This window comes from Lonchura striata, chromosome 2 (assembly GCF_046129695.1).
Source record: "Lonchura striata isolate bLonStr1 chromosome 2, bLonStr1.mat, whole genome shotgun sequence".
NCBI classification, from domain to species: Eukaryota; Metazoa; Chordata; class Aves; order Passeriformes; family Estrildidae; genus Lonchura; species Lonchura striata.
Window position 1 is genome coordinate 97,624,723 of NC_134604.1, and position 20,220 is coordinate 97,644,942.

At 36.7% G+C, this 20,220-nt stretch overlaps 1 protein-coding gene across 3 annotated transcripts in view; it reads right to left on the reverse strand.

The window, feature by feature from the left end:
• The window catches only part of MID1 (midline 1), a 171,567-nt gene that overhangs the window by 40,267 nt on the left and 111,080 nt on the right, over positions 1–20,220 (reverse strand). For all 3 annotated transcript variants that reach the window (XM_077781591.1, XM_077781589.1, XM_077781590.1), the window contains one exon: positions 2,632–2,727. In XM_077781591.1, the coding sequence (XP_077637717.1) occupies positions 2,632–2,727 (96 nt within the window). The remainder of the gene's footprint in view (positions 1–2,631; positions 2,728–20,220) is intronic.

Genomic DNA, 20,220 nt, shown 5'->3' on the forward strand with positions numbered 1-20,220 from the left:
CATATAGGATTACAAGACTGGAAGTGAACTTCTTGAGGCTCCATCAGGTTCTCCATCAGGATAAATGCTGTCATAAATTGATAAACTCCATCTAAAAGTAGGCAAGATTTATGTCTCCATTCTGTGATGAAAGCCAAACCAGATCCCCCTCCCCAGTGGCTGGAAGGCCTCCAGCTTCCAGATTATCAACATGGCTGATCAGTCCTTGTGCACTCGTGGGAGGAAAAAATTAAAATAAGTGTTTCAGAAAGGAATAAGCATTCATTTTAAAACAGAGAGACTGGGATTTGGCCTTTGCTCTGGATGAAAATACAGTTGGGAAGGATGCATGGCTGGACCACTAATCTGCCATAAAACTGGTTCCTGGGAAGACATTGACTGCTCACTTGAGATGAAAAACAGTGACTTTGTGACAACATTTGGTTTGGCTAGCAAGGTTTAATTTATTCAAAACACGCAGAGCCTGTTTGTTGTTCAGTTTTGGGAACATCAGCTTCTGCTCCATATCAAACCAAAAAAGACATTGCTTTTTTATTTTTCATGTAACATTGAATTTTTTGGCTTGTGACATGACAAAGGCTTAAAAAAATGTTACTGTTTATAGCTACAAATAAATGTTAGTGAGCATGACTTTTAAAAGTTCATCTATATCAGAGTGAAGTCTTGGTAACTTTAATACGAATAATAATAATTTCCTTTCCTTCCTTGTTTCTCAAAGTTCAAACTGTATCTGAAACTGAAAGCTTATTTCCCTTTTTTTTTTTTTTTAAACCAGTTTTAAAGTCCCCAAAGTCTATATCAAAATTATTTCAAATTAGGTAAGGAAAATCAAAGTAGGTAAAAAAAGTCTTTACATTTAATACCCATGTTTTTATAGGTTTACAAATTATGTACAATGTATTTTACATTATTATCTGTAATATAATATGTCTAATAATGAAAAAGAAAATATTCACTGTAAAACTAACTTCCTGTTCAGTTTTAGCATTTCAGTGAGTTCATATGTCAAAACTAATATAGTTATTGGAAACTTTTCCTTATATTTTGTAATTTTAAATTTGCATTGTTAATGTTTTAGCCAATATATTGTTTAATTTATTTTTTTAATTCAGGTTTCAGTCTTGGGTTGAATTTCTCTCCTGAACAAGCAAGAAGAAGAAGAGTGTACTGACTTTTCAAATGTCTATCTAAGCCATAGTTTCTCCAATGCTGGAGATATGCACATCACATCTGAAATTTTCACAGGGCTCTGAGAAACAGAGATAACTTCAAAGTTTACTTCCCCATCCCCACTTGCCCAATTTCCAGCACAGCCAAGGTCCAAGGTTTTGACTGAAGCTCATTTCTTAATATTTAGCTAATTTAAATGCTAATTAGACTAATTTGATGAATAAAACATGGTAGGAATTCATTAGCAACTCTGTTGCGATTGCTTTATGTCTACAGAGAAATTTTCTAAAACAGGACTCCAGGGACAGCAGCGCATCTGTTACCAGTTGAACACGTTGGATTCTTTGCAACTTAGAGCTGGTAATGTATTGCAGAACTGCAGAGAAGATGGAGGAGCAATTTTAAATTTTTCAGATCTAGCACATCTTGGACACAGGCCACCAGTGAAGAAGAGACCTTATGCTGTCCTGAGCCCATCTGCTTCATGGGGTTTGCTCAGAGTTTTAGATGCAGAGGAAGAAACTGAGCCTTATCTCTGTATCTCAGTACCCACTAATGCCATTCCAGCTGTTCTGCCTGGCGTTATTGGTGCCTAGATAAAGGAATTAAACCATTCACCTAATGTCTTATATTGTGGGTAGACTTTTATGGTTTTATTGAGCTCTGTGAAGTTGGTGAGGCTCTAGAGAACTGAAGCAGATATAAACATAGATAAGATGATCTCTTTGGAAGTATAGGGGATTGTTTGGCTTTGGTTGGTTGTTGGGTTGGGTTTGTTTCCTTTTTTTTGTTAGTTTGTTTGTTTTGGTCTTGTTTGCTTTGCCTTTTTGGGGTGAACTTTTTTTCACCTGGGGGGAAAGTATAGGTTCAGATCCCACCCTGCTAAAGATTTTTTTTGACACTGAGAGTGGAATATGTAAGTGAAGCAACTAAATGGCCTTTAGGGACCTGTCTTCTTTGGAAGATAAATATATTTAATATATGCCATTTGAGTACAGATAGTATTTAGATAGTTACTTATGACTAAAAAAAAAGAAAATGAAAACAAAACAAGTGGTAAACAGAAACCTAAATGAGGCTAGGAATCTGTGTGTTCCTATTTTTTTGCCTTCATTTTCCACCTGTAAATATTCCTCTATCACACAAAGGACCCAGGAAGACAAATGTTACAGGTAGTAAGTGATGCGTTCAAGGATAGTAGTGGAGGCCATAGCAACACAACATAATTAAAACAGGACAGAAAGGAATGTAAAGGAGGTTTTGTATATTGAGAATACTACTTATCAGTGAAAAAGCTGTAGATCAGTTTATCATTATTTAAATTATTTTCTTCACTTATTTATTTAGATTTATTTATTTTTGTTGGGGTTTTGTTTGGTTTTTTGTTCAAATGTTTGCTCCTGAATGCTAGAAATGAATGCAACTAAGTTTATAAGAATTTCTAATGGAGGCCATACTCACTTCTACATGTTGACAGGTCTGAATGAGTTTTGCCAGAAGAGTTTCCAGTTCAGTGTTCCTCTTAATAAGGTTGGTGAGGTTACTCTCCAAATTTTGCTGTAAAATGAGAAGGGAAAAAAAAAAAACATTTCAAATAATTTAATACTTTGGTGAATATTTGAAAAATCGAATTACACAGGTATGAACATGAGACTTTCATATTGATATGTTCCATTACATGTTTGATTAGATTAGATATTTTGTCTTTGCAAGACAAGAGAGCAAAGAAGTTCAAGAAAAGAATGGATTCTGGAAAATAGGTTTTCTAAGGACCTAATAATAATTAGATTAAGCAACTTGTTTTATTCAGGAGGAAAAAACCGAGTAAGGAGAAGACCAGAAATGGCAAGAATATTTCCCCAAAATAAATATTTAATTGAGAACATTTTTGACTCCTTATTTCCTGCTTTCAATCTAACATCTGAATTTAAAACCCTGCTGCTAACTGAGGTATCAGAACTGGTCAGCACTTTCTTCTTAGGATTTGAAGTGCTGGGGAGGTTTTGATCGATTTGATTTTACTCCCTAGTTCAGCAGTTATATTTTTTAATAAATAATTCAAAAGAAAAACATTCTTTCTATGGATAAGAATTAAATACCTGCTCACAAACTCTGCCTTCACTAACTGTTCTTAAGAAAGAACTTGTGGCATGTTTCTGTGTTTATCAACTGATTATGGCTGCTATAAATATCTGCAACTGTGGCAGAGCAAAGCCCTTTCCTGCTCACAGATCTGAGGCTGCATCCTGGCTCCCTGCAATTGCATGGGAGATTGAGATCTAGCAACAAATGTTTCAGCCTCCCTTCTCCTCCCTGCATCCACAGGAGGGGTACCCAAGCACATGAGGAGCAGGTCTGTGACAGCTCTGACCCCTCCCTGCAGGTACTGAACAGGAATACCAGAAGTGAGTCCTGTGCTTTTCTCCTGACAAGGGCTGCAAGTGTCTCTGCACAACTTTCATTAATTTCAACCCTCCTCATCTTTTGTTAATGACCTTCTTTTCTTCCCACTTTCCCTCTGGTGTATCTATTCTATCAGTTCAGCCCCTGCAGCTACCATTAATTTACCTGACTTCCCCAACTCCCACCTCCATCCCACAATTAGAGTGTGTGTGTGTGTTGTTATTCCCTGCCTATTTAATGCTGTTTAAAACACCTTGTTCTTTGCTCTCTCTTTCTGCAGCCATGCAGTTTCCTTCCCAGTTTTGCACGTGGCTACAAACAAATGAAGATGACAGTATTTAATTACTGAACAATGCACCCTTTGGCATGTATCAGGTTGTAAGAACTGGAGAGGCAGTCAGTTCTGTTCCACCAAGGGAAACACAACATTTTGGTGGCTTTTATGTATATGACCCTTCCAAGAAGCATGATGAGTGCTTGAAGTACATAATTTTGCCATTTTCTTCCCAGCAGAACCATGCATGTTGTGTATGACAAGCTCTGGCTGTAAAAATACCTTCTACACTACATTTATTTCATAGCCCATTAAAACAAAGAGTAACAAGAACAGGTATTTTTACCAAACCGTTTGTGCTGGATCTTACATTTCCAAAAGCCATACTGTGAACAATCTTAATTGCAAAGGCATGTTGGCTGTGCTGTCAGATGTCCCTTTTAGGACTGAGACTCACATGCAAAGTCAACATATCATACATAGTTACAATAGCAGATAACTTTTGCCTTCAATAAACAGCTCCTTAAGATGATTCAAATGAGCAAATATGCTTGAAATTGCATTTATAAAACTTTCTAATCTTATACATTAATGTTTCACATGTTTAAATATTTTACACTAAAATCTTTCAATGGAAACTGTGTATTCTTGATTGAGGTTATCTAATTTAAAATGTAATTTTGAACATAAAAAATACTAGCAGTTGGTACCTATATATACAATGAAGAAAAAATATATTCAAAATGGTTGTGGAACACTGAAATGAAGGTTATTTCTCTTCAACTTCCATTAATACATGAAGAGTTAGCATTTTTCTCTGAAAGAGAAGTGTATTGACCCATAGATTTTATATAGATTATTATATGAAGATATTTCCAAAATCTGGATATAATAATCTATATTCCTGTATGTGTATATATATATATACACACAAAATATATATACTATATATGTATATATATATATATATAGGATGAAGAACAAAATCTTAGAATAAGTTTCCTATCCAGTGGCTGTAATTATAGACCCATATATATTATTATGGCTTCACACAGATCTCTTGATATCTTTTGCATTTCCTGACTGTGAAAATGGAAGAAAACTATGAAACAAGTGAGTTGCCTTAGAAAAACTGGAGTTAATCCATTCCCATGATCTATCTCCTTGAAGTGTGTAATTTTCAATATGGGAAGCCTGGAATTTTGTTTCCATGCTGTTTGGTATGCAAGAGATTGTTTTTTGTTGTTTTTTTTTAAGTCTAGAATAATCAGAATTTTGTTACATTTTTGTTGAAGAACATCAGTTTCTATTAATGCTTTATTAGACTACAAGAACCTGGTGGCTGCTGTCTGAAATTAATGCCAATTTTTCTAGTTTCACTAGGGCACTACTGAATGGCAGCTCTTAAAAGTGGTTTGATTTGAAAGTTTTAAAGCTGATAAAACTTGATCAATTCCTGCAGTATGTGTACCCAGATTTTCTATTGGCAGTATCTTCCTCTAGTACTTTTCCCTATTATTTTCTCAGACAGACCATGGAGTCGCTTTAGCTACCATGTGATAGTAAAATTGCAGAGTTTGAGCTCTGCCCTCTTTCTTTACTCCATGTAGGGAGACACAGAAAAGGTCTGAACATTTAATTTTCAGAAACAGGTATTTGCTCAGAGACTTTCCAAAGTGTTGCAACCTCAATTCTCATCCACACCAGGAACTTCTCCAGTTGCATAAGACAACACTGGCAGATTTGGAGGTCCAGCCAACTTGGAAAATTAATTTAGTTGTTTAGCCAGGTTTGAAATCTGAAGAAAGTTTTCTCTCACATTATGATGAGTACATGTGAAAATGAATAGCAGAGTAACCTGATTCCAAGTACCTTCCTTCTTCCCACCTAATCTTCTACTGCTGTTCTCTTGGGTAAACCAGCTTACAATTGTATTTTTGGTAATGCTCTAGGTAAATCACGATTTCTTAAACATTTGCTCCTTCCTTTTCCTATCTTTTTTGTCAGTTGCTAATTTTTGTTGTTATCTGTTTATTAAAAATGGATCTTAGAAACTCTGGTGGTTTTTTTTCTTTTTAAAGAAGCACAATAGTTGCTCTGCATTTGTGCTCTGTGGACAGGCGTCACATATGCCAACTCAGTAGTTGCAAACTGCTCTCCAAAACCAAAAGCAAGGCTGAATGCTTCCTAACTTACCAATGTAGGTCCAGCCCAAGATCTTGACATTCCACGCATGCTTTGAAACCGTTTTTACAACAGTATAAAGTGAAAAGAATGCTTACTGTCCATTTAGCATGGTCTGACAATTATACAACATAAATATTCCTATAATCTTGGGATAAATCCAAGTAGATGAAACCACAGACATGTAATTGAAAAGGACAGTTAAGGATGATGTTTCGTTTTGACTCTGCATGCCTATGAAATGATATGATCCATGGACAGGAGTCTAAATTGGAAAAATTAATGCCAAAAACGAAGGGAAGGGAACTCAGTACTGATCACAATTTTTAAGCTGCTGTCTAGCTCATGAACAAGTTGCTGCTGGTCATGATCATGTTGCAACAACGATTGCGTGAGGCTTGTGCCCTGACTGAAGTGGGAGGTCAGACTAGATGATCATAACGGTCTCTTCCAGTCTTTAAATCTATCAGTCTATGAAAACCAAATGTGAACCCATGCCCTTTGCCAAATTACCAGTCTCACGCAAAGCATTGCTTGTCTAAAATAAGAAGGTAGCATAAACAGATAATCCTAAACTACTATATGAGTTGGAAATGCTGTCAAAATAAATTAATGTAAGCTTCTAAAGAAGAGAAATGCTGAGTTGTGTGCTCCTGCCTTACATCACAGCAGACAAAATAAAAGCATTCCCAAGACCATCTTCTCAGAGACATTTTCCATAAAAAATGTCTATTTAAAAAGAAAAAAAACCCAACAGATAGCTATCAGGTACAATGAAATTTTAATGTCCTTTTGAAATAAAGAAACTGTATTTTTCTTATTCAAAATTCTATTCTTTCTTCCACTGGCAAATATAAGCAGTCATTTGAATTTTCCACTTGGTGCTTACTGGAAAGCTTTGAGAACTGATACACTGAAACTGCTGCACTTGCTAAGACATGCACTGTGGGATAGAATATATAACAATAGTCCTGATCACCATTTATATTAAATCCACCGTGACCAAAGGCTCAGCAAGCATTGACTGCAGTTTGCATTTTCTTTGATCCTAGTGTAGAACTGACCAGAATAAAGGATATTTTGAGGCTATCTCCTGGTTTAAAGAAAACAACTTTGCATAGTGGAACTCAAGTTTAGTAATTACATAGGTTTCTTGAGAACCACTGCCCCCCTTTACAAACAGTCAAAATGAAACAGTTGATACATTTCCAGACTGAGTTAATCACAGTCTGTAACTTAAAGTCGCACAGCTATAGATGAGGAATAAAACATCACAAAGCAGAAGTGTGATGGCAGTTCTAACTCACTCAAGCCAGCAGGGAAGGAAAGCAGGGTGGTGTTGACATGGCAGATCAATCTTTAGTACTTGCAGGCTGGTTATAGATCATAAATATACTCCCTGTTACTAACACAGTCCATGCAAACACATCTTCACTGAAATGTTTTCCTCTGAATTCAAAGGCATTATGCTGCTTGTGCTCCAGTTATATTTTCACCTCATAGTAACATACCCCATGAACTAGTCCTGTTGCCTCCAGGACTTTTGTCTAACTTATTAAAGTTGCCAATCAAATCCAGAATAAATGCCAGAATATCAATTGTGGTTTTGAGCCAGGTTTGGGGTATATGTGAGCTTCATTTGGTGTTCTTTATTTAAATGGACATGCCAGGTGCACATGGAAAAACTTAAGCTAATTTTTATTCTATGTACTTGTTCTGAAACAGATGACTACTCTTCTGTAGCATTCATATGATCAACTCTGTATTTCTCCAGCCAGGGAATAGTAACACTTTAATAGGAATGATTGACCTCAACTCTCAAATGTGCTGAGCCTGACAACTGCACTCCACATTCCTATGTGCAAAGAAATAAGAGCTATGATGTTGATAGACTCCTGGGAACTAGGATTTTTACCTCATGTGATTATAGTATATCACAAGGAAAGACCCATGAGATGCTGCACTGTTAATTAATTGTCCAGGAATATTTTTATTAAAAGTGGAATGAAAATATCTGCATGGGAAGCCATTATGACTCCAGTGATGTTAACGAAGTTGAGTATTGAATATTTCCATATTTCATAGGAAAGCCACAATTTTTCATTAATCTCTATTTAACATGGGACATTGTGGAAATTGAAGGAAATCCAAGCACTTCAAATTCTTGACCACATAAAATCTTTATTAACTGAGAAAGCAATATTCTAGGGAGAACCTCCAATTACACTCTTGTGTCTCTGCAAAGCCATGCCCTCAAATATACCAGGGGTTCCTGCCATTTGTAAGTGCAGTTCTGCCCTTTAATTTAACTACACTAATCTGTCTTGTGAATTGCTCTTCAGATTTCCTCTACTGCTTCTTCTCTTTTGGAGAAGGAGAAATTTCATACCTGGGACCTCTGAGGAAAAAGAACAGGACAAGAGCTATATATATAGCACCCTATAGCAAAAGTTTTCCATTGATGTGTACAATAAGTTTGGAAAGGAAACAATTCATATACTTAAAAACTATTTGCCCATAGCAGAGACCATGTTTACCCACAACACAGGTCAATGAAACTTTCATTGAATACTTATTTTCAGAGTTATTTTGTTATTGTAACAGAAGGACATATAAAAATGAAGTGAAAATAACATTTTCTTTTAAACAGAGGCATTCAAACTTGTTAAAAGAATTTTGTTCCAGTTTAGATTGTGACAAAACTGATTAACTGACTATATAGGACAAGTTGGGATTTTTTTTTCAATTAAACTATTAGAAGATATCCAAGTGTTAACTTGGTTGGGATCTGGGGGGGGGTTTGGTTTTTTTTTTTTAAGGAGTCATTAATCAAAGAAGGATAAGAATAATAATCAGGAATCAAGGATCAAGAAGGAACACATTTAGCATCTTGCCACATTAAAAAGTAAAACAGTTTTGACTGATATGTGAGTTAATAAAGGTTTGCAAAAATATAAAAATATATTTGAGGCCAGAATATATTAGACCTCTTTTTTTCCTGCCTCAATGCAGGAGTCAGACTGGAAGCTGAAGTGTTAAAAGAGCAAAACAAATACCAGACTCTCTGAATTTAATGCATGTCATTAAAGACTTATTGTGTCGAGCTAGAGGGCTTATAAACTCATTCTTTTCCCCATGGGCTAATCCAGTGCAATGAAGGGGGTTAAGGACAACTTGAACTATTGCACAGCTGTCCTGCAGCACCCTAGCAAAATGTACTTCCAGCCTCCCAGGACATGGAATGTATTTAAAACCAGGAGTTCAACACAAGCTCCTGCCCATGAGATGCATAATGTAATCCTGCTCAAAAGATTTGGGAAGTATTCATTCCAAAACCTGAAATTCTAAGTTTTCCACCTAAATAATGACAGGCATCTATACAAAAACAAACCAAAAATATTATCTAAAGAACCAAAATTTATGCAGTGTTTTTAAAGTCTGGGTTTCTACAGATGTCTGCCTAAACACTTCTGAAAGTTATATTTATTTAAGAGGTTTTATTGTGGAAAAAAAATCTGGGTTTAATCAGTCAATACATATTACTGCATTTTGTGGTTGAAAAATTCCATCTTATCTAAGCAGGTATGTGTAGAAACAATTCAGTATTATGCAAAGCTAGCAGGTTAGAAAGGGCAGCTGGATAGGTAAGAAATGGAGAAGGTCAATGTGGTGACTTGGTCTGCATTAGGTAACAGTGGTGGAGCTGTCACAAACCTAATTCAGCACTTCCTGCTGGCCTGTAATAAAGCTGGCACATCAGGCAGCTGCACCCTTCTCATTTGTTTCTCAGTATAGCAAACAGCACGTGGAAGGACATTTATTGACTGCCCTCCTGAGGACTGTCCATCCCGAGAATGAAGCTGTGAGTGCATCTCCTGGCACGGCTAGAGGGTCTGGCACAGCCAGGACTCACACTGGCCTCGTGTGCACCGGGCAGCCAGCATAGCTGGGGCTAACACGGAACACAGAGCTCCCAGGCGAGGAGTGGGAAGGGCTGTGAGGGCAGCCGCCGTAGGGAGGAAACAGGTGCAGCAGTGAACACAGCACGCGCCCAGCTGTTGCCCCAGCAGCGCTTTGGGATCCCTACAGGCACCGCTGGGAAGCCCAGGGGAAGCCAGAGAACGGCACCTCCTTCAGAAAATGCTCATCCCACTGTCCAATGTCATGGTGCATGAGGCAAGTGTCACCAAACCAGCTAAGCCCCAGTTGTGGCATTGGGTGAAGTATACTAATCAAAGCACCACTTACAATTGTGTTTTATGGGGGTTTGTTTCTTGTGTTTATGAACCCTCTGGAATTTTGCCAAGAAGTACACCATCGGCTAATTATGACCCTCTGGAGCACTCTGCTTTTTCCTTGCTGAAGTCACTGATGGCTCTGCCTTTTCCTTGCAGTGAATATACCATATACCATACCTCGCAGACTACATACCATAAAAAAGTTGGCATCTGTTCATTTTCGTGCTCATTCTGTCAGATTCTCAATGCCTTGATGCCCATGGTTAGAGCTTGCTCTAGACAGAAGTGTAAATCTCTCAATTTTCTTCTCCTCATTTGCTCTATTTCCTATTCAGCAAACTAAAACCATCTACTAGATTGAGTAAATATCCTGCAGGAAGTTTGGTGTGGGGAACTTGAGTTTCCCACAGTTTTCAAGTTTAGATTTAAGTTCAACTTTTTTGAATAGAAGGCTTAACTCATCTAAAATACTTGTCAACCTGACCAGATAATATAATTTTTCAGTATTTTTCTATACAAAGCTTTTGACCAAGCACCAGACCTCACATTTAGGAGTTACTAAAATACTTATCTTGATGTCTTGGACTGGTTACCTGGAACAGAGGCTAGACAGAGTTAGAGAATAAAGTGGGCATATATTAATGGCCTTCAACAGATACACCTTGGGCAGTGCAAAAGCCTTGCAGGGGCTATACCCAAGATGGACAATGGTCATGTGTTTTTCAGGTTTTTTCTATTTTTTTTTTTTTAACAGCAGCTTTGCTGTATCTTTGTAAAAAGACACAAGAGATTAAGAAGAATAAAAAGGATATAACAATATATTAAAAGTCTTTTTTATTATTATTTAAGTGATGGAAAATATCTAAAAAGAATAAAAGCAACCAGATCAGATTTCTTGATAGGACCTATTTATATTATTAATGCACCTGGAGCATATATAATGGGTAAAACATTAATTTCACAATAAATATTGTAAAACTGCCTCCTTTACTATTATTTAAAATGTAGTTCCCTGTAAGGAATGTGATGTGCATTGGGTTGTCTGGAGTACATACACATTTAGAAAAAAATACGCTGTCTAAAATGGAAATGCCACGTTTACAGGGGACAATATTTTTTATTCAGAATTTGCCATTACTGTATTCTCTAATTCTGACTAGACTCTATTCTAGGTAGCCAGCCCAAGGCATCAATCTTTGGCTCAGATTTCAGGTACAGAGATGTTATTATATTTAAATCTTTGACTTTATAATTTGCTATGGATAAAACCATATAGCAACATTAAATACTCTTAGTAGAATTACATACTTAAGGACTTACTAAAAGAATATGATGGTGGTGAGCTGAGCTTAAACTAAATAGGCAGTATAAATTGGAAAGTACAGATCATGACTTGGAAGCAGATTTTGTTTCATATTTCTGTCATAGTCAGGTTAAATTTCTGTTCTGAGCAGCATAGTCTTTATTGCCAATACTTCCTCAGAGATCAACTCAAGATTTCAAATTCACTAAACAGCACTATTACCACCAAAAAAACCAACCCACCCCAAAACTAAAAAAGACAAAAATTAAACTAAAACTTCAACAAACTCCTCATGAGTTTTGGCTGGAAACCTAAAGTTTTGAATACATTTTAAATACTGATGCTTTAGAAAAATAACCATGACAAATCCAGCATTTAATTTTTCTCTTGCATTTTGCAACTGCTGAATGAAAGAAAAACATACCAAGAAGACACTAAGCAGGCAGAAGGGTCATCCTCTCTCATTAATGTACAATGCTAAAGGCTTTTCCTTCCCTTACCTCCTCAGTGCATCTAACTCCATTCCCAGACATCCTGCTCTCCATCACTACTCCTACTTCCAAAACATGCTCATAATTTTGCTCCATTTTTTCTGGTCATGCTGTGGCCTGTCCAGCTGCTGCTACAACATGCCCCTCACCTCCTGCTAGACTTTATGAACCTGAGTTGAACTAAATTTCTGGCTATTGCTTTGCTGGCAGTATAGTGCCAAGAGTTACTGGGAGGAAGGTCTGCAAGTAATGTGGATGCTCAAGAAAATACTCAGGGGGTGAGGGATGCATGCTGCAGACAGCAGAACAGCTGAAGAAATAACTCCTTCTCCTGCTAAGATACCGTTTTTCACTCTATGATGAAATGCACTTTCAAAAAGAAATGAAATAATCAATTCAGTGATAATTCAACTATCATTTGAGAGGCCAATAAAGGAGGGACACATTATTTTTCAGCAGTCCTCACTAATGTATATGCAATGATTAAAAAATCAAACCAGCCAGAAGCAAACATTTCATTTGGAAGTCACAGCAGACTTGCCTGTTCACTTATCTCACTTTGCAGATGACCACAGACGTGTTTCACTTTACCATTGTGAATTAATCAATTTGTATCAACTAATGAGTTGTTCATGCTAGTATGAACAATTGCATGAGGACACTTCAAAGTAGTGAGTTTTGGCTCAAGCAGGTATGTTTGCAAGTACTCTTGTAGTATTTTTTTACTGTGCTCTTAAAATCGCAGCATGCCTGACCATAAAATGTAATTCAAGTCAGTTCTACTTCATTGATAATTGAGTTCCCTGACTATACACTGAACATTTTTTTCTATTTTTTATTTCTTATTACACACAGTTTGAAAATTAAAACTCAAATAAAACTTCTGTGAGTTAAAAATTAGTGGGTTGTGTCAGAATGTTTGTAATATCACCACAGAACTCTGGTTCCACACAGCATTTAAAAATTCATTAAAAATAAATCTTCTGCTGTAATTTGCAAGGTGATAGATCCTGTCATACGAAATCAAAGGATGTTTTTAGGGAAAAAAGTGCAAGTACAAGCCAAGATATGTGCACCTGTAAGATTTCAAACTCACAAATACAGGTCTGTTTCAATTTATAAAACATTGTTTTGTACTCTTCTGAGTTAGAACTTTACTTTCTTGACATTTCAGATTTTCACCTGAAAGGCAAAACACAAAGGAAAGGACTATGTGTTCTCTAAGAGAACTGAACAATCAATAACAACTCTACATCTTCTAAGAGGAAAAGACTTTGAACATTTTACTGATGAAATAAAGATGAGATTCTTTGTTTATGGCCTTAATGCTACGCATACAAATTTGCATTAGTAAATTTAGTAAATCTGTCGTCAGAAGAGAGTGCATTTAATCCTCAGAAAAGGAAAGCAATTTATAAGGGCATATAGATACTAGATTTCAATAAATGCTCAATTAAGAACAAAATACTTATGAATAATAGAGAATAAAACACTTGAATCCACAGTCTGTTTTCTATACGAACAGCAAGTGACACATATAGCCCAATCGTTCTTTAACATCTTAAAAAATTCAGATGAATCATCAAAATTTTAACAGACCACTTTCCTGGTACCTCTTCTTCCTCCAAAATGCCAAATGCAAAAATGATGGTCCTCTAGAAGTGTGAGTAGTGAAGCAAATGCCAGATTCTACACCTAGGACAGGGCAACCCAGGTTGTGTGCACAGACTGGGGAATGAGAAGCTGAGATCAGAGCCATGAAAAGGGACCTGGGGGTCCTGGTCATTGGCAAGTTGAACGTGAGCCAGCAGTGCTCTGGCAGCCAGGAGAGCCAACCCTGTCCTGGGGGCATCAGGGACAGCGTGGCCAGCTGGGCAAGGGAGGGGATTGTCCTGCTCTGCTCTGAGCTGGGGCAGCCTCACCTCGAGTGCTGGAGCAGTTTTGGGTGCCACAATATCAAAAAACCCTCAAGCTATTGGAGGCTGTCGAAGGAGGACCATGAGGATGATGAAGGGCCTTGAGGAGAAGCAGCTGAGGTCACTCGGTCTGTTCAGCCTGGAGAAGAGGAGGCTGAGGGGGGGACCTCATTGAGGTCATCAACATCCTTACGAGGGGAAGCAGAGGGGCAGGTACCAATCTTTTCACTCTCATGACCAGTGACAGCCCTCGAGAAAGCTGCATGAAGCTGGGTCAGGAGAGGTTTAGTTTGGATATCAGTAAAAGGTTTTTCACCCAGAGGGTGACTGGGCCATGGAACAGGCTCCCCAGGGAAGTGGTCACAGCACCAAGTTTGACAGAGATCAACAAACATTTGAGTGATGTCCTCAGGCATATACATGGTGGCATTGTTGGGCTGTCCTGTGCAGGGACAGAGTAAGACTCAAGAATCATTTTGGGTCCCTTCCAGACCAGCATATTCTATGATTTAATGACCTTTGAATGATTTACAAAGAATCTTGGAATGTTTCATCTTCTCCATTCTAGCATACCTAAACTAAGGATGCAAAACTGAGCTAGTCTTACATGGCCTGCTGATCATCTTTACATCAGGTGGGATAACAGCAGTAAAATGTTGAAACAGCTTGCATGAACCCTCTCATACAGCTTTGCTTATTTTTCTGTAAATATTGTAACCATAATATGACATTCATGTAATGAAAAATGAATTACTTTACATTTTGCTGAACAGACTAGCAATTTAGAGAGAAGTGCAAATCCAATTATTCCTAGAGAAAGAGAAAGGGAGATCTTAACATTTCATTTGACACATTTACATAATCTGACCAATTTATAACGACTTCCTCCAGACAAATTATTCATTTGATTTATGACAGCCTTTGAAATTTTGCCTACTATCAAGGCTATCAAACTTTTTCTGCTGAAAACATAAATCAGTGTTGATTATATAAGTATGCTTTTCATGGAACTTTGGGAAGATATTAAAACTGAAAAGCACATGGAAGTTGCAACTTGAGGCCTTCAATTAATTCAGTTTGAGTTTGATCTCAGACAAAGTTTTCTTTGGAGAAAAGATATTAACTTTATTTACCCAGTATATTATTTCATTTCTGTATTTTCTACATTCATTATAGAGAGATGATCCTACAGACTTTGTGAGAATACCTTCTCTTTAGCCATATAAAACATACATAAAAAGCATACATCTATACAGAAGCTCATACATGCTCTGTAAAGTGAAATGAATGAATAATGCAACATGCAAGGGGTGTAGAGAGAGAACAGAATATTCTCTGGTGTTTCTGCTCATGGTCATCCATAGTATTTTGAGGTCACACAATACTGATTGAGTGCTGAGCCTGATTTAATGTAAAACAGCTTTTAAATTTTGTCTTTTTTTCAATGACTGAAGTAAGATCACTTCTCCCTGGATAAGTGAAAGCTCAAGGGGCCTCATAAGAATATCCCCATACTTAAAGAATACCTACAAACAGTCTTTTCACAAGCAGCCACACAGAGAAGATAAGAAGCAACAGGAGTAAGTTGCACTGGGAGACATTTCACCTCAATGTAAAAAAGACATGTTTTACAGTGGTAACAATAATTTACTAAAATAGCCTCCCCAGGGACAAAGGAGAGTTCTCATCACTGGAAGTCTTCAAGATGCAATTGGACAGGTAATCTGCATAGTGATCTAGCCTCCCTTTTACATGAAAGGTTGAAACAGATCATCTTGGGAGGTCCCTTCCAAAGTGTGGTGCTCTACAATTGAAGATTTATTTACCACTCTTATTAGTTAAAGAGCTGTATCTATAACTGATTCATTCTTTTAAGTATGGCCCTCTGTGCATGTGGACATGCGTGGACATATGGATGTGTTTTAGCACAGCCTCCAGTGAAATCAACCTACAGGTTAGCTTGGCCTCTCATTCTAGCTTGCTGAGCATCATGGCTGTATTTTGAGCTGATTTGCCCAGTCTAGAACAATTTCAATTATGCAACTGTTCCCTGATTTTGACACTACAGTGCCATTAACAAAGTGAATTATGTACAGGAGAGGAGAACTGACATCTCTCTAATTCCTACTGGCCTGGTCCACACTTTCCTGCATCTCCAGATGCTTGGAAAACAAAGTCTGACAAAATTTGCAAGCCCTCAGGATTCTAGGCTTTCCCAGAGTGAGGGCTTTTGACTCCTCAGTTCTGCACATGAGCTGGCTCACCCCATGCATAAACACACAAGTCTGTGAGATGGCCAAGAAATAATTGTGCAAATAGCTGAGGAGGGGCCAGGAGAACCATGCCCTATATTGCCTTTGTAACTATGTCAAGAGAGGCACTCCAATAGGAAAAACAAGTTGGTTTTGGTAAGCCTTTCACCTTGTTGTAACTATTTATGCTGAAGATGAGACATACATTTTAGAAATTACATATTCTAGATAATATTTTGAATATTGAAATGACAGTTTCATTAACTTCCATATTTTTCATTTGTTTCTGCCAGAGTGGTTCCTATTGAATATATAAAACTAGCTTTTACCCATGATTTTTGTAATTAATAAGGAACTTATTTACTTTATAATTCAATATCTCTGTTTTCTTTGTTTTCATAATAATGTATTTGTTCCTGAAGTTAACAGTGATGCAAATCTTCCAAAGTCTTTGTTTCCATAGTAACCACCTTACTTTAAGAGAAAGAACCAAATCACACGCCAAATACGTGAGGCTCTAAAATGATTTAAATTACTCATTAAACTTATTTTTAAAAAACTGATAAAATTTCTTAATACAGACAAAAGTGTAATAATGCCTACTTTGTTCTTTCCCTATATGAATTTCAATTACTTTTACAAGAGAAAAATATCCTGATCCTTATTTATCAGGATTTTTCCCTAGGATCAAATGCCTTTAATCAAATATGCACTAAAGGCTATGCTAGCTTTCCTACTGAGTCAATGGGCTCTGAATGATAGCCATTAGAAACCAGTAAAGTTCAGAATGCCCCTTCCACTCTGGATACTAAATGCTGGTAAAATTTTTGTTCAGGAAAGTAACCTGGGTGCTCAAGATAATGATTATTACTCATATGTTAGAGTGGTATCAGCTATTTCTCAATCTATACATGGTTACTGAAGACAGCAAAAGCAAAGATTCCTAGGTTTCACATAACAGGTGTTTTGCCCTTTCCACAGTCTGTTGACATGTGATCAAAATGAAAATTTACTGGATGAATGTTCTGAATTCAAACTTCTAAAACTAGCCCCTTAGAAACATGTTACAAAAAAATAAACCCCAAAACACAAACAAAAAACAAAACACACACAAAAAACCCAAAAAACAACAAAAAAAACCAAACCAAAACCAAAAAAACCTGCCTTGCTTCTGAATGTAATTTTGAAACTGCGTGTCTAAAAAAAGAAGTTTTCAATATTTCTTGATGGGTTTGTCCAGACCTTTAAGGTTGTCCATTCTCATTATTAAATATGTGCTGCAGAATATCTCCACTGTATGACACTAGCTGCTGGGTGTTTTTCAAAGTAAATAGAAATCTGTTTTGTTTCATCTTGCAGAGTTCCCTAAAGGTAACCTCAGAAATGTCTTAGGTACAAATGAAATTTGTACATCAAAAATGCTTTTGAGACTCAGAGTCCAACAACTAGCACGAAAATCAAATGTGAATGAAAGAAAAAGTGAAATGAAAGAAAAGGAAATCACAGTAAAAGCAGTGGATTTCACATCTTGGTGATTTTCTTTAAGCAAACTCTGTATTTTTGATAAACAGCTGTTGACCCTGACAACTGCAGAAAAGGCCCCACGGATCCTGTGGACAAGGATCTGACCATGTGCTCTCACAGCAAAGGTGGCTGATGATGCCTTGAAGGTGTTTAAATGATGATGTTGCTGCAGCTGTGAGTTTCTATCCTTGAAGATAGTCAAAATAGTCACTAGGCAACCTGTCTTCATTGTGAAAGGGGCTGCTGACTAGATAACTTCCAGAGGTCTCTTTCAAATTAATTACTCTCTAATTCTCTAATTAAGACACTTATTTTTATAGATAATAAATATTACTGACATTCTGAAATTTTATAGATAATTAGTTGAGCCATAAATAATTTTTATATAAAGAATTCAATGAAATATATTTTTAGAAGCTGAGTTTATCTGAGTTTATCATATATGACTTATAGCACAAGTGACAATGTTTTGTACATTTGACTGCACTATTCAAAGTATGTTGTAAACCATGAGTATTTATCTTCTGGATTATGTCAAGCTCCAGTGAATAAAATTATTTTTTGGGTCGTGTACAGTTACAGAAACATTACACTTTTTCTGCTTCACCTGGAATCTTTGACAGAGAATAAGACTGTAATTTATTAAGGGTGCATTCAGTTTTCAGTGCACTTGTGAGAGATAAAAAAAAACAGAACAGGAATTGCAAGGCATCTTCAGCCTTACCTGCTTCATGTACTCTACTAAATAGAAAAATCTGATTTATTTTCCATCATTCAGCATTAGTTGAGGAGTTTAACCAGGGGTGGAAGAACTGCCACTCTTTTTTTGGGACTTAGTCTGCCAGCACATGGCATCAGACAGTTGTGGTTCAGTGCTCCTGGCTGAGCTAATGGGGATGAGTTTCAAAGACCTTTAAATTAAAAACCCATTAATGGAGAGGACAGATTCAGACTTGCTTTTATCTGCTTTTAACATTTACTTGCTTGATATGAAAGCTGTAGGGCAAAAGGAAGATAAAGCCTTAAAAAGTGTGTGGATTGCTTTACATAGAAGTACAAAAGAAATTAACAAAATTTAGTCCTATACAGTGTTAGAAAACTGTAAAGATAGAACCACCTACATGAATTACAATGCTTACGTAAAACTTATTCCCACTTCTCAGTTTTCCTTGAATAGCCTGGCTGCCCTGGTTTTCTCTTCCCTGTTAAATTGTGCTTTTTTTTTTTTTTCACAGTCAAAAATGGTACTTAGCTGAAGTGAAATCCTTAAATCTTTTCAGGGTATACAGTATGGGTCTCCTAATTAGGACCTCCAGTAGAAACAGCAGAATTTTTAAAAAGACTGGAGATAGGGGAAAGAAATACTACATCATAGTTTCTACTGAAATAATCCCCCAATTAAATAAAAATATAAGCTAAAAATTACACGGTCTTCATTTTTTCCCTAGAGGTTTTGCATAAGGCTAAATGCATTTTCAGTTTAGACCCTCAGATTTAAAAAAAAATGGTGTGCTATTATTCATCAGAACTGTAATTAGTCATTTTAATAATAACAATGGAGTTTATAATTTCACACCAGGCTGATCATCACTTGAAACCATTTATTTCAGCTCAGTACATCCTCTGTTAATTGGAATGTTTTGCTAGTGGTGTGTTCCCATTAAGATACAGTCCTGCCATTATGGCCATTAGGCTTGACCTCTTCCCTTGAATCCACCCCAGGAAAAAGCCATCTGGAATCCATGCATGTGGATGGCTGGATTCAGATACACTAACAGTGATTGTCCTGTTGCTCTGTAAGTTATAGGTGAAATAAAAGAATTAGCTTGAAAAATGTTGTAGTCTCTCATGCACGAGGTCAGATTCTGCAATTACCATGGTCATACATGGCCTTAGAAAGCAGAGAATTTATAATGTTTGCCTGCAGCAAGTTTTTAAAAGTAGTTTTGCTATACACAAAGGGCTAAATCCAACCATTAGTTGAACGTTAAGAATCAGATAATTTAGAGAGATGTAGCTCAGCTCATAACTTATCCTCAACTATTTAGAACATTCAGACTTTTTAAAGCTGTTGCTCATATCAGCAGGGATTGTAGTTATGTCTGTGATCATGCATATTTGACATTTCCTATTATTAGCTCCTTATTTCACATACTGCAATGTCAAACTTCAGTTATATCAGATTAAACTTTCCAGTTGCAGTATTTCCTTGGCCTGATTTTATTTAATTTTCATTTTTCTAGAAATGTAAGATAAAACCACCAGCTTGCCACAAAACAAGTTACAGAAAATATGCTGCCATTAGTGATAAAAAGTCATGTTCTGGTGCTTCAGTGTTTTGAAATCTGGACTTAAATTTGGCAGGAGAGGTTTTTGTGCCAGGTGTATGCCTTTTTGCCTTTAGCTGCCAGTCCTTCCAAATTCAAACAAGATATGCAAAAAACTGTACATCACAATTTTGCAAC